Here is a 26,500-nt window from a genome sequence, read left to right as displayed (position 1 = left end):
ATTTGGCCTCCTTTTGAAACAAATGCCCAATAAGTAGGTGGGATGAAGAAAGACTGTCCACAGAGCACCTGCTGGATTGTGGTTTGGAGTTCATGCAAAAGTAGGACAAATGCAGAACAGGCATGTTTTTATATGTGGCCTACATTTCCACCATCTGAACATGGGGGGGGGAGAGAGGCACGATTGTTCTGAACTGAGACTCCTTAGCATATGGATCTGGGTTGTTAACTAACTTTTTCCAAGTCCTCAAGGAAACAAATGCTGGAGAAAAGTACATCGCATGACTGTGGGTGGGAGGAGACAAGGTTAAAGAACAGAACATCCATCACGCAGAGAAGAAAAACACGAAACAGTGAGGCGAGAAAGCGAGCACTTCTGAGATGGCAATGCTTTGCTGTTACACAAACCGAGAGACTCGGCGCGTAATGAGGGAGGATGGAGGTAAGGGACTCAGCTCCTGAGGGGGACATAAAGAAAACAACCCTCACCCTGACCTTACACACCTACACCCACACGGGTCAGGGTCATGTTTACTTTTCCATTTGCCTAAACGTCAGTCACTAAGCAGACCCCAGCCATAAACAGGACGACAATAGTTCTTACGGGAAGCGTTTGCCCCTGGGGCAGCGGCCGTGGATGGAGGCGCAGACTGACATTTTTAAAGCATTCCTTTTCTAAAATAGAGAAAAAGAAAAACAACACAGGTAATTTAAGAGGGCTATCCGTCTACCCAGACGCCTGTGGCAGATATTGTATGTCAGAGTGCAGGTTACTGGAGTTGTTTGGTTTATTCAATGCCTGAAAATAAAGAGACCAGTGGAAAAAGTCCAGTGGAGACAATTGTTTTGCATGTGACTTCCATGTGAAGCATTCATACCACTGATGTCTTTAACACTCATTTCTCAGCCTATACTTTGCATAACCGGTAAAAAAAAAGAGGAATTTAGGCAATACTTCTTCAGAAATGCATAAAATATACAAACTTCTGTATAAATCAGATCATAGTCAGTTTGTTTTTGAATTTGCATGCAAAGACAACTCAAAATGTGGCTTTGTTATTTTGTGATATATCACTTTCAATTCAAATGTATTCATTAATGGACATTTTTATACTCATTCATGTCTCAACAGTTTAATACATTAAATAGATGAAAATATATATATATTTTTTTATTGCACTCAGTGTTTTTAGGTTTGCTATAAATATTTATGGAAAAATAAAATATATTTAACTTCATCAGAAAGCCACCCTAAGGTCCATGTCTGTTTACCAAGACTATACTTTAAAAAGAATGAATAGAATGCATTTGGGATAACTTAAAAATTTGGGGCCTTGAAAATTTTGTGGGCTTTTGATCTCTTGTGAGTTATTTACATATAGTAATTCATTTTGAAGACATATTTAGACCAAAGCAATACACAACAGTTTGCTTTAACAAATTGAAGCGTAGGCAGCATATATACACAATGTAATACAGAGCTAAGAAATAAACGGACTTAGTGCCAGAGTGTTTCTTATCATTACAGGCACACAGGTTGATAAAATCAATGTGATGTTTTGTATTAAACCTTCAGGATGGACTAAATCTCAAGAGGAATCAGGCAATGCTGAATGACCAGTTGATTTTCTTTACTTGGGTTTGGGCAGCCCAACATTACTGTTCAATCACCTTCTGGGAACAAAAAGGTGATTTAAAAAGGTTCTAAAAGTGCTATATCTTACACTTCTGCAGCATTTTATTTCCTCATGAGGTCCATTATAGATTTCCAAGATTTCCTGGTCTAAAAGTTAAACATCATAGTCATAATTCAGTTTTCCTAGCCATTTTTAACTTTCTTTCTAGTCCGCTAGTGTGATATGGAAAGTAATTTTTAGTATAAGAAGGGGGGAAAAAAAGTACAATATATAAAATCACTACACCACTGCATTCCTTGCTAGGAGGGGGAAAAAATCCAATGACCCTTTTAAAACTAGCAAGGCATTTTTATATTTCACTGTTGTAGATTTATTTAGCTCATGGATGAACATCTGTCAAGAAGCACATTCATGCAAATGTAAATACAGCTCAAGACTCATCAGGGAATAATCTTAGTTCATTCCAGTTTTTAAGAGCTTTGCCTCACTGGCCAAAACTGCAAATGAGTGCCGCAGAGACCCACGGCCTCACATCTTTCAAAGGTATCTAACCACTGATTTTTCATGTGCATTTTGTGTGTGCTGAAACAGAGAATGTCCAAGGGGTGACACTGATGCAATATGACAGTTTGCCATGAATCTTTTAATATGACTGCAAATGTTTTATAGGTTAAGTACAATAAAAGCACTTTAGGCTGTTCCCCATTCCCACATTCATAACATTCATTTTTGCATACATTTGCTGCATGCTTGGAGACGTGCATTTTTAACCTCAGTACTGCCCTTTTACCATGCACCTAAATCAAGGGATCTCTGCCTGAATCCCCTGAATCAGAGAGGATTTTGCTTTTGTTATCCGTGCACTGAAAGTCAGAACATCACAGATTGATGAGGCAATGTGCAGGGATAAACGCAAAATAAAACCAGTGGGATATTATAGGAAAATGTGCTAACATAAACAAAGGGGTGCTTTTGATAGCAATGAAAGAAAAGGTTTAAAATGAGGTTCCAACATAATCTTGGGGGAAAAAAAAGATGAATGAGTCAGGCTTCTCTTACCTCTATCATTATATGAAAGGCGTGCTAGTTGAGGAAGGAAAGAGGAAATCAAGTGTTAGTTTTAGTTTAACGTATATGAGATGGAAAGACGTGATGGGGAATTAAACGATTTCTTCACTATTTCTGTAGGAACCTTCACTTGCTGAACAACACAATACAATTTTACAGGTTAACCCAATTACATAGATCCAAAATATTTAACATTAATGCCAAGCCAAAAGACAGCAACACTTGTTATACTTCAATATGCAGAGACTAAGAGTAATGCATTCAGAGGTTGTTTTTGACTGTAAACGTCCTAACGTATCAACATTTATTTAACCAATGTCTTGTGTTTGTAATCTATTTGTCCAACCAATGTTTTGTTTTTTTTTTAATTTTATTTATATTTTTTGGGTTTTTCTGTTTGGTTCCGTTTGAAGCACGATTCATGAGATAAAACAGCAAAGTCTGACGAAGACGTGAGCCTTAAGTAGATATTATGATTAAACATCTTGCCTTTTTTTTTTGGCTCGTCTGTGATTTTAACTTTGTGTAATTGAATATAACTGGAAAGAATGAACCTTTAGCCCCAAGGACACCACTCAACGGTTGCTGCTTACACCCGAGGCCAAGTCTGCATGTTACAGCAACTGCCAGACTTCTACACGATTCTGAGAGACTTTACCAAATAAAACTGTCAACTAGGAACAATTCTGAATATTTCAAAAGAAAACACAAAGGAGTTCAAAGCAAAAGTTTAAAGAAAATCGGGCATAAATTATTACTACTTAGTAAGCAAAATCATGCATTCCCATTCGTAGTTACAATATAATACCGCACTCTTGTCAGACAACCAACCTTAACCATGACTTAAAAACACTGCTGTGGTGCAGCAGTTTGCACGTCTTCCCTCCCCATATACAAAAGCATTTTCTAATTCAATTAACAAAAATACAAAGAAAAAAAAAAAGTTAAGTAAAAATAAAAACAGTGATTTAAATAAAGACGTATGTGGAATGATTTTAGGCACATGCATAAGAGCTAAAATATATATAGAGAGATAGAGAGAGATCTGCACATGAAGGCAGGATCTGACCTAATGACCTTTTCTACAAATTCAGCAAAATGCGTGCTGCTGCCTGAATGTCCTTTCCTTCCAGAAACAAAAAATTCCCGTCCTCACAGTGAAGCCAAGCACTTAATGCGGTTAAAGCACAGTGTGCTCTCTCTCCTGAGGGGCATGTTAGGTCTTGGGTCCTCGTAAGAAAACCGTTAAATAATCAAGAAGTTACTCTTTGCTTTCTAAATGGTATGAAACTCTAAAGTGGAGGCTGGGGGCCAAATATTTCAAAAGCCGACATTATTTTTAACTACATGCTTTAAAACGACCTAAGAATTGATGGCGAAACATTTCAAATCAGAGCTATTCAAAATGATGACAACTGCTAAGGGCATGATAAAATGATTCTCATCTATGTTGATAAAGTGCCCGATGTAAATGCATCAGCATCAGGCCACTATGCACGGTTAAAGACGGGCCTATCTAAATGAGATGAATCGAGCATATCCAGCTTGCAGTGTAAATGTTTATAAAGATCATATCAGTGAGTAAAAGACCTAACTGCTGAAGTTACTGGAAGACAAGAGAGGAGTCTTTAACCAAATAAAGCAAAAAAACAGAGCAAACAGTAATAGATATCAAGTCAAACTGCTCTCATGTTACTCGTATTTAGCTCAAGCTGTGGAAATAAGTTATGAGAGTTTAGCTCTAGCTTAGCACTGAACACCAGAAAGAAAGGTTATATCACAAACGTAGCAACCACCCTGTAATAATAGCTCCTCTGAAAGGCAGAAGAAAGCAAAATGTTATTTATCAACAGACAGCGAGCAAGCTTTTGGACAGTAATGGTTTCATCACTAAAGAAGAAAGCGAACTAAAGCCTTTTTTCTGCACTCAAATGTCTAAGTCGATGAAACAGATTTTCAAAGAAATTTAATTTCTAAGCATTTCAAAACAAGCAGATTTCTTTGTGGCACTTTGCGAAATGCCACATTTCCTGTCAACACGTTACAAAATCATTTCTGGCAATCTTGCAATGTTTGTGATGCAGTAGGGTGACAGCTAGAGCCAAAATTCTAGAGGAAATGATTGATCAAAACAAAAAAAAAATAATTGTATATAAACTACCAAGGACTGGGGTCAGTATGATTGTTTTGCTTACTGAGACTACATTTATTTGCTCAAAAATACAGTAAATACAGCAGTAAAGTGAAATATTATTACAATTTATAATTTAGATTTTAATTTCGGGTAAAATGTATATAAGGTTGTTCTTATTCATAACGTGATAGCAAAGCTGTATTTCTAGCAGCCAATACTCTAGTCTTCAGTGTCACATTATACTTCAGAAACCATTTTAATAAACTTTCTTTCATTTCTCAGAATTATTTGAAGCAAAAAAACAAACATTCATTTGAAATAGAAATCTTTTGTAACAAAGCAAAAACTTTAATGTCACTTTTGATCCATCTAATGCATCCATGCTAAGTAAAAGTATTAATTTCTTTAAATAAATAAATAATAAAAACAACTGTTCTCATACCTCCTGCTCAACCACTTGTCAAACCCCTACAATTTTTCTAGTTGAATTACCATTAGGGAAAGTTGAAAACGCAGTTCCATATTAACTAAGTGTTGTAATAGTCCCCGAGGCCCTCTGACTGCTGCATTAAAAGCTAATAAAGTTCCCTACATATCAAAAACAAGTTTGGGCTGATCATGATACTCGATATCAGCAGCGCTATGGGGATGGTTCATCTGTCAGATATGGCCTACATAAGGCTGAAACTCGATCGGGGAATTCCAAATGCTCACCTGACACGAAGGTAACCCTTTGTGCTACCACAGAGACCACAGCGCATATAAATGCATCTACTCTGAGCCGCTAAAGATGTCCTGCGAGGCAAACAGTAAGGATTTTTTCCTCGAGCTGACCCAGCAGTTCAGATTTTGACTTCACTGGCTAAATCTATAAAGATCTATTGTGTAATTCAGAAGTAGATGTGATTCTCAACACTAGTCACACACAGGGGTAAAGGTCACCCAATTGCTCATGTCTTGTGTTATGTCAGCTTTGTTATCTCGTCTTTCTGGTGGGAGAAGAGGGCACTGAAACACAACCGTGTCCTGACAGATCTAGTTTGATTTCAGCTGACAGTGTGTTTGAGCTTAAGTGAGTGTGACATTGAGCACATTAGATCCCTGAAATCACTGTCATTCACATCAACAGGAGGTGCTGCCCAGGGGAAATAGCAGCTCCCAATAGCACCGTTTCTAGTGGCATGAAAATGTTCTGATACACTGAGACTCAAGAGCTACAGTGATAAGAGCAGATGGATTTTGCAACACTGTGCTGCATGTGATTCACTGACATTAGTTTCACTTCAAAATATGAAAGTACTCATTTTACTAAAAGGGAATCAAAACAGATGCATTATATAGTAAAGGTATCAATTTACCTGGGTAGGCACCAGAACAGGTGGATACGCCAGCTTGTGATGTCGATACATCCAGAAGGAGAGCAGGACAATGGCCGTGATGCCCATGATGGGCACGATGGAGTATAGAAGGGTACTGAAGAGTGGTGGCTTCTGGGTGAAGGGGTTAGATGTTGCTAGGGAGAGAAGGAGGAGAGAGAGAGAGAGAGAGAGAGAGAGAGAGAGAGAGAGAGAGATCAGTACCGATCAACGTTTTAGGTGCACGATTACAATGTTGTTCAAACGTTTGGGGTCTGTACTATTTTTTTACGAAGTCTCTTATGCACACCAAAGCTGCATTTAATGGAGCCCCTTTAGTGACAAGGTGGTGGGAAAATTCTGCAGTAAAAGACCTGAAAAGGATATTTAGCAAAAAAGGATTGTCTGTACGAATACATAACGGGTGTAACAATTCACGTATCTTCAGCTGGGATGTTCCCATGACAACGAATGCAAAGTTTCTAAGGGGAGTACAAAAGTTTTGCGAGACAATGCAAAAGATTTGAAAAAAAAAAAAAAAAAAAAAAAAAAAAAAAAATTATTTTCCTCCACTATGTTCCTCAAGGGGCTCCGTAGCACTTAGTTGAACAAAATACAACAGAAACAATGCTGCTATGAAATAATATTACAACTTATAATTCCAACAAAAACTCGTAATATATTTAAATATATAATAAATGCCTGTGATGGCAAAGCTGAATTATCAGGAATCATCAGTATGACATGAACCTTATTTAACACCAAAGAAACATTCCTCATTATTAAATGTTGAATACAGTTGTGCTACTAAACACACACATATATATATATATATATATATATATATATATATATATATATATATATATATTATTTAGAGAAATTTTTGATGAATAGAAGGTCAAAATTGGTTAAAAAAATAGTTATTGTCCCTTTTGAAAATAAACAAAACAAAAACAAAAACAACAACAACAACAACAACAAAATATGACTGAACCCAAAGAGTATATGACTATGAATAATTGAGAATAGACTTTGATGATATTAACAAGACACATTCCTACATTCTGTCATGAGAACCATTTACATTGCAGTTGTTTAAGTAAATGACTTGTAAATAAACTAAACAAATAAGGAAATATTTTGAAGTATTTTTCATGTGCATATAAGTGTAATGTATTCAAAAAAGTTTGCTTATTGTATTCCACCAGTTCCGACAGTTACACTGTGTGCTGATATGATATAGGTCATGATGTTTTTACAGATATTTTCAACACTAAATTCCTAAATGAAGGGAACATTTCTAATTTGTCTGTAAATGAAAAAGCTAAGTAACAAAGTAATTAAGAAGCCGATTTCATAAATGCATAAAAAGTCCACATTCAAAACTTTAATGAAAGATTCTATATATATGGGTAGTTGACGTATCAATGTGTTCTATGGTGGGATTAAAAAAATGTAAAAAACTACAACACTGACGACAAACCTTTCTCATGCTATTTTAATATTTATTTATTAATAGTTATTTTTAAAACCCACACTATTATGATCACTATTGGCTTAAAAAGTAACATGCATGTGAAAAGGGATGACATCAGCATTTGACAGAATGACTTCAGTTTTCATTAGCATTACTAAGCAGAACCTCATATGAGAGTGTGCTTCCGATTCCCTCAAGAAGAACACAACAGATGACGGATACGAAGTCTAGCACACACCTTCTATACGTATATAGATCCGCAGTGTACGTTGCGAATCTCTCACTGCATATTTATTTTATGCCCCACACCTTTGGAACTCGCTAATTGCAATTCTTTCACAGCAGCCTTGAAACGAGGTTGATTTGATTCCCTGAAGGCTGCTGACAGATTCTGCCTCGCGCAAACAGCTTTATTCCAAAGCACATGCATCTATGCAAATGCAAATTCCCGTTAAGAGCGGTTCAACAGAACCGCACGAGTGTGCGCTTGAGGGAGAATAGCATGCTTAGTCAGTGTACACGGTGGCCCTCGGTTTATCTGCATCTAGTGCCAGAGATCGGATTGGGCCGTGGCTGCTGGCCAGAGATGCAGCGATCCCTTGCTCTTATGTTATGGCAGAGCATTTCCCGTTTGCCCGAGCTGACCGCAGGACCATGTGTGCGACCCACCCGGTCGAACTTCAGCTGAACCCGTATTAGCTTCGGTCCAGCAGAGATCTCATTCATTTCTTCTCTCTCGTGCCAGCTATGGACTTGGAAGTGGGCTAAGGACTCTGGATTAATCCACAAGCACGAAAAAAAAAGAAAAACACACACACACACATCCACCCCCAACAAACCCACTCTCATCCGACCCTATACTCCACCCTTCCCCCACTCAGCGGGCAGAACGGCCACACGCAGCCGTGGGGCATGAGAGTACCCGGTCACAAGGTCATATAAAAGCACACAGCTCCCTGCTCGCAGAACGCAAATTCTGAGAAACTCCAGTGTGCTTTGTGCAACTCTTCACGTCCCTGTGGGTTTTTGCATTTCATATCAAGATCATTCCATATGGAGTGAGTCAGTGCTGGAAATAGACCCATTACATAAGCACGAGTGAGACCCCCCCCTCCCCACCCACCTCCTCTGCTACTGAAGTACTGAAGACTCTTCTGCCCACCGCATTTGCACTGATATCGACAGTTGTAGTGTCAAAACTCATCAGGCGGAGCATAACCAGTACTGCACGCAACTAAATCGGGCCATGTTTTCAAGAGACCGCGGGCAGATAATAAATCACGATTGCTGAAACGTACAACTGCCCCCCTGCAGCGAGCTGAGAGCACTGGGCCAGTAGATTAGAACCGCTGGGTCTGTATTCTCTGACATGCCTCCATCCCTCATTTGGTTAAGAGGATGTTGATGTCAGTGTTTACTCAGAAGAGATAAAGCGACCAGATCAGCCTCGGTAATCTAAAAAACACGGTCATCTCTGAGGCTGCGAGAGCACGTTACGCCGTTGAAAGCAAACTGATGTCTTCTATATGATGTGCACTGCGATCTTCTAAATGTTTCTTTTTAGGATGGATGGATGAAAGCCAAACAGCTCAGAGTTGCCAAATTACAGAATAGCTCAATATAGATGGTTGTTCTGAAGCCATGCTTATGTTTAGTTTATGTAGACTGCAGCGAATGAAGATCTACATGGGTTCAAATTCTGTAGTGTCACGCTTCACAGACATTTCAGAAGGGAAACGTAATGTAAACCTGAAGTACTGCTATTTATTCAATCGCTCTGTTCTCCAAAATTTTCCAGCCTTACAATTTGTATTTTTGCTAAATATAATGTTGCCTTCTATTTTTTGTGCAACAAAACTGTTCTGGTAAGAATAATAATCCTACCAAACATTCTGAACGTTTATAGCCAGATATGTCATGTTCATCGCTTGCATCTGCTTTAGCTCCATCCAATGTGTCTGAGCTTGTTCACACAGGCAAGCTTAGTTTTTTTTTTTGTATTTTTGATATTAAATAGCACCTGAATTTATAAAAGCCTCCGGTTGCAGCAACATCACAAGAATCGATTTCGATTTTAAAAAGAAACCTCCAGCCCTGAAAAGAGCTTCATCTGCATTGATGTAGAGCAAAGGTTATGAAACATGAAAAAGCCTGATGAGCTGCATCAGTAAGATAACATACGAGACAACAAGCTCTTCATTCAAAAGCGGATTAATCTGCAGCCATTGAGCTATGCAGTGGACACGAGAAATGCAGATATGAATAAGAGCCGACGTATACAGTAATTAACAGATTTGGTCAATGATTTGTTGGCTGGGTCAAAGTAAGCATCTCTTTTCAAAAACAATATTAAATTATATATCCCCTAAAGTATCTTTTGCTTAAGAGCAAATTTGCAATTTGATATTTCCAAATAAAATGTTAAATTCAAGGTGAAACTATAGAAAGAAGGCACAATGAACTGGAACATCTATTCAAAAGCTAAATCGCACACCTATGAGATTTCAATCTCCAATAGATCACAGAAACCAAACCTCATCAATGTCACTTTCTTATAGGATATTGAACAAAAAACAATTCAGCTGTAATATTCCAACAGGAACTAATCATGACTAGTTACATCGTAACACTTTTGAGATTTGAAAACCAGTACCTTAATAGCCAGCCATTCATTTAATACATGTGTCAAAGACGTCAAGGAGCCCGCATTAAAAGAAATTCACAAAAGTGATTTTATGTTCATAAAAAGCACATTAAATGGAAGTAAAGTGTCTACTTTTATGGTTTCAAGTGAGTTTTTGGACTGTTACATTCTCACAGTGAAACACAATATTTCTTAAAAAAATTAAACATACCTATTGTGACTTGTACATAATAAATAGATTTTTGGTATAAAGATGCCTGACAAACTTGTCACACTAAATGACATTTCACATCATCTGTAAATCAATGAATTTATTTTCATTTATTATTATTTATTTTTTGCTCAGAAAACAAAATTGCAATTAAATTAAACAGAAAATGTTTAAATTGTTTTGGGGAAAAACAACAACAATATACATTTTTATGCTTAAACTCTTTTCGTCTTTGACCCATAAACATCATAACATTGATGCAACATGCTATGATGTTTTGCTAAATGAATCTTCCTAAAGTATATGTTTTAATGAAGGTTTTTCATTAATGAAATGTTTCACGTTCTTAAATAACATGCAGCACAGACTATGCATGTACTGTACAGTTGAAGATGTACATCACATAGGCATTGAACTGTGGCAGAAAAAAGGGTTGCAACACAAATAATTCAGGAAATAAACACATTGAAAAAAAACAACAAAAAAAAGACTACAATGGAGAAGAAAAAGCAGTGAGTATGTGAGGGCTTTAGACATAAACAGTCATGAAGAACGTCAGAGAGGTTCTTCGAGTTAATTAATGATTTTAATAATGAGGTTATTAGGTAATATAGGTTATGAAGAGACAGAAACATAAAGGAGGGTTTCACACTGACAGCACAATTACATAAGAAAAAGGGGTATAACTGAAGAACTTCCAATACCCTTAAAGACTTTGCTGTTTGTGTCGCTGAGGGTAGCCTTACTCTTAACTGGCGGCATGTCAGGGTTATAGAAGAATTTCTCGTTGCACATGTTGCCCTCGCAGCAGCAGAAGAACACATCCGGGTCCTCCTTCTTCTCAACACACTCAGTGCTGCAAGATAAAGATCAAGCAGATCTTTTAGCTCACGACTGTTCTTTTATGGACATTTGCACAATTACCTCAATGTGACACAAAAGAACAAAATACAACAGTCATTTTTGCGACCACTGAAACGTTTCATCAGTTCACCCAAAAACACCAAGAAGTACTCCGTATGTACAACAGTATATACCGGTTACATGCAATTCATTCGATTAATTAAATGTTACATAATTCATTTGATTTAAAAACAACTAAATAAAAATACTGATTAGCAGCACAATTTTTTTCTGAATCATAAAAATAATTTTGGCCGTAAAATAAGGATGTCATTACATTTGGAGATAATTAAGACATGCATGCTGCAAGGTTTATTTGGATTTTGCTCGGGTTAGAGAGCAAACAAACGGATAAATACACATAGGCGGAAAATGCCTGTGCCAAAGAGATACTTTTTAAAATCTGGCAGCCCACATCAAAGCAGAGCTCTCAGGTTGGCTTAAAGAAGATAAACAAAGCTAAGCAGCACACCAATAATCCTTAAGATACACACACGCAGGTGCAAATGAACAAATAAGAGGGGAATGGAAGATATTTATTTAGTTAGAAAAGTGAGTCCCGTTCCTGCTTGCGACAAACACGCGTCATTAAGCACTTGCAATACTTGCTTAGCTACATAAGGACTTGACACGGCAGTGCAATGCGTATTTAAAAAAAAAAAACATAAATCCTTCCAACGATTGAGGTAAACGGGTTCAGCAGCATGTTAGGACAAGAGAAGTGCTGCTGCCTTTGCACGCTATCAAAACACCTCCGTTCAGGAGAAACACTTCCTGATCTCTCAGCAGTGCTACCTGTTGCATAGGGGCAGATGCGCTGCTGATAACACCGTTTTTTAATATATCCCCTATTATGGATGGAGGTTACAAGTTCACAACCAAACCTTGACATGGAAACATGTTTACACAAGCCTTTATCCAAAATGTGAAATCTTGAGAAGGAAGTATTTGGTTAAATTAATGTGTGGAGTAATCTCTCTGTAATGTAAGTACCATTGACCATGGACAATTTAGACCATTTAGGCAATCTGGAAGTTAATCAGTAACTGAAGAAAAAAGAAATGTACACACTACTTCATCACATCAAATCATTATATTAAAGTAAATATAAGTTGATGTTTTTTTTTTTCAGGAATTGGCATACAAACAGTATAAAAGAACAAAACTGAAATCTTTTGTAATACTATGAATGTTTTCATTGTGACTTTTAATCCATGAAATGCATATTTTCTATTTTAAAAATCTCATCGAGTACAAACTTTGAATGGTAGTGTTCACCACAGTGCAGTATTTTAGCCCTTTATTTAATACATTAATCTAATTTGACAATAATTGTTACACAAATGTTACAGATGTCAAAAGAAGAGAAAAAATGCATGTCAGCAGCAAAAACATCTTCACTACAGCTTTAGAAACTCAAAAATAAATGCTGGTCGTATGTGCGCTGCAGAAGGGTTCAACCACAGCCTCTATAATCTAAATCAAAATGATCGTTATTTGGAGGAAAATCTGTGATGTGACTACAGAACCTGACACTTAAAATGATGTTGATTAAATGTGACAGATGACAAAACCTCGTAAACTGTTGAATTACCAGTTTGAGTCATTCTAACAAATCATTCAGTGAATTCAGAAGAGCAACCACTGAATAAAGATCATTAAAGTTAGTGTGCTTAACGCTCAGTGGTCCACATCATGACAATAAATGTAAAAACTAAAAATAAAACTACTGCATCTAATTTTTTGAATGAACATATACACATTTGAAAAACTTCCAGTCATTTAATCAGGAATGGGCCTTTTTTCCTCACCACTTTAGTTATTTTCTTCACACTATCTTGGTTTTTTGGTAATGTCAAACAGGCATAAAACCACTAGAGATTACCTGTCATAGCAGTTGACATCATCAAGCCAGCAGCCTTGCTTTACTATTTCAACCGATCCTGACACATTTCGCCAAGTTGCAAAGCAATGAAGCCTCTTGTCCTTCTCACCCACGCAAGACTCGATACCGCTGCGATTTCCTCGGTTCTCTGAGCTGGGGTTGTAGTTGTAGAACACACACTCTTGTGTCTCTGATCGGCCGAGAATGGCACCTGGAAAAGAAAACCACAGGGGAGGCCGGTTAAGACATGGACTGCCTGCAGTGAGAGCTGAGACCTGCTTCATTGATCACTCACAGGACTTTACACTCAACCCAAAGTATAAAACACAAACCACAACTGTCAGTCACAGATTGGCAGCTGAATATCAATCCAAGATAAAGACTTGAGGTTTATAACAGATATTGTAACAGAAAGAGGTTCAATATAACCCAAAAAAGTGAGATTCGCAGATGGGACTTTATATTGTTTGCATAAGCTAATTCACAGACAACCATATGGCTTAAAAAAAAAAAAAATAGTAAGTGTTGTGGTTAACCAAAACAACAAGCGTAAAGTAGTGAGCCTGATTAACAAAGAAGGGCTCTAAAACAGGATGCGGTGGAGGGCGGTTTCCCAACTTCTTCCTGAAACAACCGCAAGTAAGATCGTGTTTAAATATGAAGTGATGAGAGTTGAGAAATTATTCAAAACACACACACACACAGTTTCATCACCATCACTAAAAAGTGTAATGAACAAAACAAACAGCAAATAGTGGAATCAAGAGTTTTACTTCACTTGCTAAGCTTGCTCAAAGACACTAGGAATCTTGCGCAGGTTGAGGAGATTTAGTCTCCGTCTGAATGTTTATAAAAGATGCATCCTTGCGCTCAAAAACATTTTGACGGAGCTTAACAGAATAGAAAGGAAAGTCAAGAGTTATAAACAATAGTTTGGCTGCAATCTTCCATCTATGGGAACCTCTGTGATCCAGACATTTTGCAACGCTTGAGCTGATGCTCACATTATGAAGCACAAAGAACAGTTTATGCTTTGGGCCAGGTATTCTAGGACTGGTTGCACAGGTTTAGTGGTGGCACCGTGCTGGGTTGAATACAGTTTCCATACAGTTGAATGGAACAGAAAACAATGCATGTACACTGCAATAAGCAATTACAGAAACATTCTTCATGTCACAAATAGCACTTTTGTATGCTCCAAAAATTCTTTACCCACCTCTTTCAATAAAAACATTTAAGTGTGTGCATTCCATACGGCATCTTCAGTGCAAAAAATTCATTGCACGTCAGTGTTTTTATTAACACAATGACAACACAGTAATGGTTTATTAACACCTACTGTACGCGTGTATACATGTGTGCTTAGAACAAACCAGTGCTTCCAGCATCACTATCACACAGTGGAATAAAACTAAATAATGAATATTTTATTCAGCATTGAGCAAATGTGACAGTAAAAAAAGGTATAGCGTTATGTCATATAAATAATGACTGTATGTAGTTTATGCAAGACTAATTTTATAGCAGGTTTTTTTTACAAAAAACAAAACAAAAAGGCAGCACAACCATTTCCAACATTGCTAATAATGATAAATGTTTCTTGAGCACAAAATCAGCATATTAGAATGTTATCTAAAAATGTCTTGCAGTAATGCAAAAAAGGTGGGTTCTTTTACATGAACAAGACTAAACTGAATCCTGGACAATCACAGAAAATTCACTTCTTTTACTGGAAAAGCTTAGATGTCAGATTTGCCAACCGAACTGAAATTATCCCTATTACTACAACTGAAAGCAGATGAATGCGTCTGATTCAAAAATATGTTATTGAACTCTTTTATGTGTTATATTTATATTTGCCTAAATGTAAATCAGCCTATACTAAATGGCTGTGCATATATATGGGTACAGTTAAGTACTAGGTTTTGTTTCAATTGCGTTTTAATAAAATGTAACAACAATAATTTGTTGAAAGAAATTAGTACTGTTAATGTTTAGCACACTACAAAAACTAAATCCTGAAGGAAATTTATTTTGGTGGGAATTAATTTGCTAATTGCCCTTAGTGGGGATAAATCCTCAGGATTTGTTCCAGAGACACAAGTCACCGTTATTGGGATTAGACGGAAATCTGCTAGAATTACTGTCACATCAATGTAGAGAAGAACAACGGTGCCCAGGACGTGCATCAATGATCACCAGAGGAAGAATCGCATTTACTCATTTTAAATAACAAATGGAGCACCCCAAATTGCTCCAATGCCTTCCGCATCTGTTAGGAAACATCTAGAATAAATTAAAAACTAATTACAATTAGCAAACATAAGGGAATTATTCACCTGCCCTCTACACTAACAAGGAGATGGCTCAATAAATCTTTGACCCATATTCTACGACTGCTCTTCCTGACAACAGCTCTTACCCCTCCGCTGAGCTGCTCTTGGTTTTTAATATGAGACGCTGGGATACACAGACTCCTCTGAGTCAGCAGGGTTATACGAGGTAAAACGACAGGGTAAATATATAGAGCTGGTAGAAGCGGCAGCTTAAAAACACTCTGAACACGGCCCATGAATGACAGCCAACTCAGTGAGTGAACAGACCGTACGCCGTAATGTTAATGGATCACTTATGGTGGTTTCCTACACAAAATAAACTTGATGACCAACACTCTGCCCACACATTAGAAACAAAGGTTTTTTGAAAGGTTTAGAAGTGGGCTGCTGATGGCATATTTGAAGTTCCTCATGCTTGCATTTTCCATCTCGGACACATTTAAACTCTCAGCATGGATAGAAAGGGAGATTACAGATCTCCCATAACTGCATTATTGTACATTTGGATTCAGGTACATTTGTAATGTATACAATAGTGAGGTAATATCCATGACCAATAATGAACATGCTTCAATAATGCATCCGTTTTCACCCTGTGGTGAAAGACACTTTTTTTTAAACATTCTTTACTTCAGTCAACATTTATTGTTAAGCACTTTCTCTTTAAAACTGCAGTGCACTAAAGATACTTTAAAAAAACATGTGGTTTGAAACAAACACAAACACATAACAGTCTCTTGGAGTCAATGTGCTGGAACATGGTTTGTGTGACATTAGCAACACATTATTATCTGTTTGATAACACAATTAAGCCAAATGCTAATGTTCCAAATTACCGTTACAGATTTAAGAGCGATCCAAAGAGCACCTTGTGCTTTAATGGAGAAGCACCATTCGACCAACTAGATGTGAAGAAAGTGAACTATTTGGTCATTTCACGTCATAACACTTCAGTTTTTAAACTTCTCGTGCTGTAACAAATGACTTCATCCCTGCATCAGACACTGCCCAATGTTTAAAACGGCACTCCGTAACTTTTGTGTGCTCTAAATTTACTAAATGAATATAATAAGCGAGTACACCATGGGTCCATTTTCCAAACCATGTTCTTGGCTTGTCCTGAAATCACTAGTGTACACCCATTATAAGTGTTTATATTCAAACTAGGTTCAGGTAGGTTACGCTGGCGCTGCAGTGGAGCCCAGAACTTGTGTGCTTCGTCGTGGACATAAACAGAGAACAGTTCTGTTTATTAACCTCTACAGAATCGAAAGTTATGGACCACAGCTTTAATTAACATGCCTTTGTTAACATAATTTTTTTCATTTATTTTGTGATCAAGCTGAATACTAACTTTTAGTGCTGCCTACATGGGTCGTTTCAGTAACTATGCAGACATCATTGCTTAACTACCATACCTGTATGCAGAATAGCACACATAGTGACTATGAACTCACACAGTGCATTGGCCACCGATGGGCATTAAATGCACATTTGGCATTAAAAAGTGTGTTGAGCTAGTTATACAATTGCCATTCTGTTGGATTACAGCACATAAGAATTGTTCATGTAAACACACTTAAGTGCTTTTATGTGGTTTGGGACAATTGAATTGCAATCAGATAACTTTCCAATTACTTAAGATGCAGTTTTAGGGCAAGAGCAAACAAGACTCAAGCAACGGAGGAGGGTGGCATGAGGCACCGTTTCAGGCCACCCTCAAATCTGGAATCAGTTTAGTATAAACATCAATGAATGGCCAATCCATTAATGGGTCAGACTAAAAAGAAACTGCATTGACAATTTTGTAAATCAGAATGGTTTAATTGATACAGAGCTCTAGAGATTTCATAGTCTTTAATAGTCATAGTCTTTGCAATCTCTGGAAATATAGGTTTTAATCATCCACTAATGTGAAGTTGGAAATCTGATTCCATACATTTTATGTTTGCTATTCTGACCGCATTCAAATAATAATTTGACTGAGATATTCAAAACAGATTTGCACTGCCACTCAAAACAGTGTATTAGTGTCTGTGTCCACTGCACATTGTAAGCCTCATTTCAACAGTTCAAAGGACTACATTTTAAATATAATGAGAACAAATGTATCAATACACGTGCAATATTGCATATAAATGTTGAACCTTAGTTATAAGCCCTCTCAAATAACCCCTAACAAAACCTCTTTTAAAGACTTTTTCACTGCATAATTGAGCATCTTAGGCTATGCTCCCACTGAGATGCTCAGACAAAAGCCCTCTCAAGCAGTGTGAGACCTTGCACTTTACCATTACAAATACACTTCCTGGCATTCAAGTCGGTTCTTTCCAAGAAACATCCAAACATGGATATTGATAGAATGAAGCAAATATTTTCTTGTGTATTCTTGCCGATTGTACATCCAGTCTTTAACTGGAAAACACTGTTTTATACATATTTGCCTTTCATTCTAATTTTTTCTTAATTTTAATACAGTAAAAACTGCTAGATTTGGTCCCTGGATATATAGTGAAATGCAAAAAAAAAAAACATTTAATCAAAAAAAACATGAAACAGTTAAACAAAACATTTGACAAAAAACAACTACAAAAAAACCCAAAAAACAAACAAACTGAACTTGGAGAAAAACAAAAACAGTAATGAAGGTCTATAGAGATCCTCTCTGTGATATAATTTCCTGTTTTACTTTCACAAAACATCACAATTAGCTTAAAACAAATCTGCGTATTCTGCAAACCAGGTTACACTATTTAGGTCTTCTGCATGTGTGAAGTTTCACTAAAGATGCCTTCAGGAACAACACAGCAGAAATCATTAGCTGGGTTTCCATCACCCTATTTTAATATGCATTTTGAAGTATCATGAGAAACGGGTGATGGAAATGCCAAATTTCGAATAAAAAATTCCTTAATTTGCAAACGTTTTTTTGCTCACTTGGGGTGATTTTTGACTTGTGCAAAAAAGGGTTCATTCAAACAATGGCGAATGGAAATGCATTTTGCGAATAAATTCCTCCAAGCGCTAAAAGTCAGGTGACTAACCGAAACCTGACTAACCAGCCGACCAATGTCACTCCACGGCATCTGAAATGTTGTGATGGTTATTCTCAAATACTTGAGCAAAATCTGCTGTCAAAGCATTTTTCTTATTGCCTCCAAGAAATGTCTTACACGAGTGTGCTCCCAAACAGCAGCACCAACCTCTGAAAGCCATGACCGCATTCATGGTGTTTTGTCTGCTCTCACTTAGGTACATTCTTTTTATTATATATCCAATATCTAGGCAGTCGTATAAACAAACAATAAATTCATTAATTAGGTTATCTAAAACTTCATCTGGTGTTAACAACTTCTCTGATGTTTAACAAAGCATGGTGCTTCTATACGGACTTTGATTTGGCAGCCAAACTTTCAAATATGAATGTTTTAATACTAAGCTACAAAAAGTCTATTCTGCCTCTATGAATTACATTTTTTGTGCAAATAAATGTGGACACACCACTGACTCACCAAATGTATACAATTTAGAAGTCAAATCAATCAGCTGTCAATCACGTTTAACACACTTTTCGCTGCAAATCCCTTTAATCTGCTTTGATTTCCCTCCACCCCCCTCAACCAAACACCACCACAGGACTGTCTGAAAGCTCTGATGTGACAGCACAAGATCACAGATCTATGATGCATGAAATGAACGATCGCATAAAAAAAAAAACCACAAGCTGGATCAGCCTTTGTTCCTGTGTCTAGCTGTCAGAAGGCAACTTGACTTTGCGTTACACTCAAAGTTGTTTGCAAACACATTGAAATTCATGTACAGATGTGTAATGAAACAACATTTTAGAAGACACTTGGAAATCTTGTTCAGGGGTTGACAACGCAATCCAGGGATGACAGGTTTAATCTGTCATTCTTTGAAAAATCATTCATATATAGAATATTTAGGCCAAGCAGCTCTTAGAGCTAAAAGCCTTAAAACACACCTACAGTAACAGTGAGAAAGAGATATATTTACTCAATCACGATTTAACCACGCAATCGTCCATCACAAAGAAACAGGGAAACTATGGCACAGGTCAAAGCAGACCGTTAGAGGACAAAGGCAGCACATTTGATTTCAAATAGCCCTTCCGTCAGCAGTGGTCAACCGTGGTTGTAAATTATTCACAGAGGCATCTGCATCTTGGGCAACAGTGGCTGCAACCTGCCTATGTCATGGAAGTCCAGTTGGCGAGGATCAAAATACACTGCGAAGCAACTCAAGGTCAAGCTATCAATCTCGCAGTAGCGCTTTAGGCAAAATAAAAATATGGGAAGAATCTAATTATAATGTGTTTGTATAATCAGGATCACAGAGATCAATACAGAATAACTAATTGAAGGACTTTCCATTTTTGAGCCTCTCCTCCTGTGTATGGAAAGCCCATTTTCCTTTAGTAGTCCACCTAACCTGCTGTTTAAATATTAGCGATGTGACTTTATTTAACAGGGTGAATGACTATTGTTTTATAACAGTGTGACAAACCGAGCGCATGGGTTCATACCGACATTTGATACTGGGCCGAAAACATCCATCCGATTGGCATTAAAGAAACATGGTGGAGCAGAGAACACTGATTACATCTGGGTAAAGATACTTTGCTGAGATAAACCAACTAAACTAAGCAAGACTAAGGTCATGTACAGTAAGGCAGAAGTTCTGACACCTACTTATTTATGCTGTCTTCCTAACGCAACAAGAATAAATGATGTATGACATGCCCACATTAATCGGATACTTGGTAATCTAAGAACAAAATGGAAAATCCGATATCATTATGTAATCAAACCTATATTAAAGTATCTATATAGAGAATTTTATTGTTTATTTTCAAACATGTTCAATGTAAAAAGTTTTAACTGTATTGTATTGTGTGAAAACTAAGTTTGCGTGAGGTCTGATACCTGGAGGCAATGAGTGCTGTCTTCCAGTTTGACTGACAGGTGACACTGGCCAATCAGAATACAGCACAAGGAAGGCGGGAGGAGACAATTGTACAGCAATGCATTCATCAAGGTTTGAATCGTTCTAGAGAACCGAACCGTCTTTATTTGTTACATTCTTTCGAACATCAAACCATTATTTATTAAATGTCTTTTGCTGACATTTTTATTACAACATCGGAAAGGTGGTTGGCACATGCTGCTATAAGTGAGCCAAATTCACAGCACTTGCAGAATTCATGTAGAGCAGCATTTACTGTAAACCAAGCCTCTGAGAGACACTGAAAACACTGGACAGCTCATGTAAATAAAACAGTGCCATGCTTTACTCTAAAATACACAGCTCATCAGGCTATATATTTAAATTAGGGCTGGGCAAAAAAAAACAACAACATACAATAGTGTCGATCAAATCTCGTCAGAAAAGCCGATGCCTTTATTAGTGGTAAAACTGGTTTTAAACAAAGGAGCAGTTAATACGAAAAATCACTGACACTGCAATATCACGGTTAGCATCAGATATATGTCTACCATATATAATGTGTCACTACAATATTTAATTTTAAATGCAGTATTAATTCACTTTTATTTTGGGTCAACTACATTCAAGGTTTTATTTGTCACATACAATTTGTACAAGTACAACTGGTAGTGAAATGTTAGTTTCTATAGATTATAGATAATACATACAATTATACAACTATAGACAATACATGTTGTTGGTATCTGTAATTCACGTGCGCCTTCGAGTCAGAAAATATTGAAAATCCCTGGTACACTTTGCACACGAGACAAGTTAAAATAAAAACATGCTCATTTAAAATTATAACAGGTGTTACGATCCAGACATCCAGATAACAGATCATAAACAATAAAAGCACTACAGCACTCACAGATCTAATCAGCTGCAGCTAATAAATAGTTTTCTGCCCCTGGCTAAATATTCAACCTGAAAGTGGAACACACTTCAGGCTATGAACTTATTTTGTTCATCCTAATGAATCAATATAAAAAGATTCAATCGGTACATTATTCCACAAATTATTCGAAAATCACGAACGTGAGCAATAGACTTCCAGTTCAGGTATTTTATATTTATCGAAGTACATATGGAGCCGTTTTACTTAAGATGCCTTTAATATCAAAGATGGGCATAATCAATGTCCATCATGACAAACAGTAACAAGCCTTGCACTACTTTCACTAAGATAGCACTATGAGTTAAAGTAAACACTAAAAATACTAAAACACACACACACACAAAAAATAAATAAATAAATAAATATATATTTTATATAAAATTTTTATGCCATCTTGTACCTACTGTATAATCCAAATGCCCATTTATTGATTTGCCCATGGGCAACCCTGTTGTGGCTGTACAAAAGAAGATTTCTAGAGTAAGTATATATGGTCCACGACACAAAAAATCTTTTGTTTTGGGGATTTGTTTTAGAAGTTGTGTTGCTGTACAATGACCCAGCTAAGCTGTCTGGGTGTTATACAAGGGAAATAAATGTAGCCTCTCCTACCCACAACAGCTGTGCTGATAGGTTACAGTGAATAAGACACTGGAAGAGGAACCAGCATTACTTACATTCTGCACTCCAGTCATGATGTAGTCCAAAACACTAACACAATCATAAGCACAAAAGTGCCATTTTAATGCAAACTGCCAAATGATAATGCATTCTGCAAGGAACACAAACGGATTTTTGCTTGCTTTAAATGCTTATCTTGCAAGACACTCAGTTCCACCAAAGCTCTCATGAAAAACAGCTGACCATGGCATGTACTTTTAATAGCTGGTAAATATTTACATCAAAAACAGATACAGCAAGCGAAGCTGCTGAACAAAGTTCCTAAGTTCAACTAAGATGTTTGTGGTCAGCAATCTAAGGTCAAGTAAAGCACATTACTTCCAACGTCTAGTATATCATCCATTACACCTAAGCTAACACTTACAATGTTATGCTGAAGTTTGAAAAAAAATGAAAGTTACCAGTTATTAATCTTAATAATGACAAAAAAATATGTATCTTGCGTCCGTTTACAAATTGCTATCGCAATAATATGGCTTGTCTCGTGCCAAAACTACAGTGTAGCTTTGTAATGCATCAATATCAGACTATATTCACTCTAATGCTTTAATTAAAACAACAACAAAAAAGATAGTTCAAACTAATCGCTCCTAAAAGGATTAGACTAGAAAATGGAAGAGGAAAAAAAACATTTTAAAAAATATACAATTCATGTTATCTTGTCAAATGGACATAAAAGAAACCATTGGAGACTAATAACAAAATAATACAGCACCAACTAAAATAAATCTATAACTTTAAAGCGCTTATCATTTTGCATAAAAAAAAATAAAGAATGTCCATTAAATAAATCATAAATCACAAATCAAATTCCTCTTTATAGTTCCTATTTTTCTGTGTGCTTCGGTCAGAAGTTGCCAGTTGTGATTTATTTTAGGAGCTGTGACGTTTAAGGCATAATTCACATTCTACTGGGCAAGCGTTCAGACTTGATTCTCTCAGCAGCCATAAACTCATGCCTGGGCAAAACCTCTGTGATAGCTTAGATGTAGCGAACAAAATCAAACTGTTCATTTATATCCGGTATTTGAACAGCAAACAGGGTCCAAACACAGACAAAACATACAATGACATCCTGAAGTATCTTTATGAACATTCAGTTGTGTAACACAGCAATACATCACAACAATCTTAACTGTGGCTCTAGATACCACAACTACACAAAAAAAAAAAAAAAAAAGGTGAAAGGTTCTTCATATCACTTCAAGCAGAGGTCTATTAATGGTTTATATGCTCATCCCATTAGTTTACACCAATTCCTCTGAGAAAGCATATGCAATGTGACCCAAAAGATATGGTTTCTTATGTTACCCAGATGCTTCTGAATACTTCTGCCTTTAGACTGATATAAATACCGAAGCGATGTGCTCAAATATAACATTGTATTGATTAATTGTCTTTGTAGCCAAAAGAGTGCAGGGATGTGTGGGCAAGTGCGATCCAAGATGAGGGATGTAGTGGGAACACTGAGTACAGGCACAGACTGTGCCTATTATGCATTTTTCAATAAAAGCAAAACTCAAACCTTAATCACAAAGTCTGTTAAGAGACATTTGTCATGCAGTTCCTTAAATTTCCCTGAATAAACACAATCATTGCGGTGCATGCTGATGAACTCCAGCACTCACTTGTATCTTATCTAATGCTCTCACATGCAAATATGACCTTTGGCCTTGCCGGCCTCATCAAATGATTTTTTTTTACATTTTTTTATTAATCACTCATACTTAAACATGTAACAGTCCTCATCCATGAATAATTAAAGAAAATAAGAGCTACCAGTAGAGGGGGTTTACATGCAACATATAAAACATGCATGCATGCATGAGCAGCAGCAGCAGCAAGCAAAATGTTACTGGTCAATATTATTGGCGCTAGCAGTAGTTCAACGCATTACTAGTGTGCATTCTCAACTCCACCGAACGGATCTTCATGTTGGGGACTGGTCAGACCAGTTACTGAGGAAATAAGCTGCAAAATCCTGGCAGCAACCGCTGCTCCTGTACGGTGCACGCTTGGATTATATTCAGATGGTATTATGTAGCTATTTTACGAGAAACCAGTGAATTTGATCTCAATGCGGAGTAACACGAGAAACAGCCTCCGGTGGCACATACATACACACAGAAAGTGACATGTCATGATACTAATATAAACTACATATGCATACTGTATTGAAAGGGGTCAAAACGTATTAACACCCACCTGAGGAGCAGGAAATGAGGAACACTCCAAAAGCCAGCTTTGTTGCAGGTCCCATTTTTTCAATCTACTGTCTTGTCCTACAAAATCCAAAAGTCTTTGCATTCAAGTTCCTCCCCGAACCACTGATCGGCAGTCAGTGAAACACATCCATGTCACCGAGTCAGTGATATATGGCAGTGCACAAATCCAATGCCAGCTTATAGTCCTCTGATTCGTCGGTTTAGAAACGACATTAAAGTGTCCACTGGTGATATAGTTCATTCGAAGCAGACGAGCTTTTAAAAATAAAGTAATATGTGACTGTCCGTGCAGTTTGCTTTAAAACCCATATCAAAAACGAGGAAATTCCAACGCGTACGAATACTATATCTATGCAATGTTGCCCTGCCGCGCGCTCAGAATAAACGAACCTCCGTTCAATAAACTCGTTCAGCAAATGGGCCAGCTCCCAACCCCGGTGACCAGAACAACTGAACAGCATGCATAGAACCCGCCATAAAATATACAGTTAAATATTAGCTATTAATGCAAAGGAACGAACATTTCAAGCAGAGCAATGCTCCCAAACCTCCCGAAATGTCTATGGCAGTACGCTTAACGCATGCACATTTACGGGGATGAAAATGGAATTAACATCCCTAAGCGATGTTTCCACATCACGCTCACTTCGCTTTGCGCCTACATACAATATGTGTAGTACAACAGATCGTAGATAAAGTGAAATAAATGGGGTCACGCGCACGATTCAGCGCACGCGCGAGCTCAAGTTGACAGTGAAGGACTTAAATATGGCCAAACGCGCTATATGCACATTCCCTACTGATGTTAGCGACTCAAACCTGCAACTGCCGAGCTCACAACTCTTCTCCAGAACTGCTAAGGTAGGTAGTTAAAACAAACAGACGTCTTAAACTAAGACATGTCGACGGCTGAATAAAGCTTAGCACGTACAGCCTCCGAAATAACTTCATCAGCCCCGTCAGGAATATGACGCCAAAATGAAACGAAATAACGAATTGACAAATAACGTCGCTAAACCTAATCCTTCGATACGTATTGTCCCGGCGTTCGCGGTCGGTTGACTTTTCCGAGCGGTCGGAACTCAGTTTATCGCGAATACCCTCTCCGTTGCTGTCAGTCACCGTTGGCTTACTGTATTCAAGATGGACGCCGGGGTGGATTGTTTTGGTTTTTTTTTGTCCTCCGCTGCCTTTACCCGCCCATTTCTTTACGTAAGCGCGGCACCTTGTTGATCGACAAGCGTTTTATCCAATCAGAACAACATATGTAAATAGTTGAAACCAATCGTAGAGCTGGCTCCACATTAAGCCAGCCCTCTCTATGAGGGGTTTGTGTGTGGCAGTAGAGTGACGTGAGTTCGGAATGTAGGCTGTGAAATATTCACTGTATGTTAATAGTAGTGTAGAATACTATCATACTTGTGATGTAACATCCTATCATTTATAAAAGGCATACAACACATTATTGTGCAATTATGCAGCACTTACATGTTGGGCAGACCAGGCTAGTCCAATTACAAAAGTGTGTGTTTTCATTAGTCAAGGCTTTATATTTTGGTTTTAGCCACATTTAACCCCTCCCCACCCCCCAGCCAGCATTATTTAGGAAATTATATTTTCGCAATCAAGTGAACACAATAAATTGCACTGCATTCACTGATGGAATTTGATGGAAACTGAACAGTTTTCAACGCGAAGGTATTATCCAGAAAATGTCAGCTTGTGGTAAACTGTCATTGTTAGCTGTTTAAATTAGCTTAATGGAGATTTTTTTAATTGAGGTTTTGTTTGTTTGCTTTTGAACATTAATGGTGTGCTTTGAGTTGTTTCATAGTTATAGAGTTATACAATTTAGCTTAAAATTCACTAGGTCCAGTCAAAACCATGGAAGCCCGTTTTCGCTACTGAATACAAAATAATAAAAAAAAGATTATTGTGATTTTTTCTAACAACTCCTTTTTTTCCCTAGAATTGCATGATACAAACTTGCAGTTCTGCCCTTTTCCCCTCAGAATTGTGAGATATATACCTACTATT

The 26,500-nt window shown here is 37.3% G+C and overlaps 1 protein-coding gene across 1 annotated transcript in view; it reads right to left on the bottom strand.

Annotated features, from left to right (window-relative positions):
- The window catches only part of acvr2aa (activin A receptor type 2Aa), a 37,071-nt gene extending 11,438 nt beyond the window's left edge, over positions 1-25,633 (bottom strand). Inside the window, 5 exon segments of the mRNA XM_043248569.1 lie at positions 2,696-2,719; positions 6,197-6,351; positions 11,233-11,384; positions 13,317-13,527; positions 24,444-25,633. Of these exon segments, the coding sequence (XP_043104504.1) occupies positions 2,696-2,719; positions 6,197-6,351; positions 11,233-11,384; positions 13,317-13,527; positions 24,444-24,498 (597 nt within the window). The 5' untranslated portion in view covers positions 24,499-25,633.
- Positions 25,634-26,500: the final 867 nt, after the last annotated feature.

This window comes from Puntigrus tetrazona, chromosome 9 (genome assembly GCF_018831695.1).
Source record: "Puntigrus tetrazona isolate hp1 chromosome 9, ASM1883169v1, whole genome shotgun sequence".
NCBI classification, from domain to species: Eukaryota; Metazoa; Chordata; class Actinopteri; order Cypriniformes; family Cyprinidae; genus Puntigrus; species Puntigrus tetrazona.
This window is presented reverse-complemented; position numbering and strand designations above follow the sequence as displayed.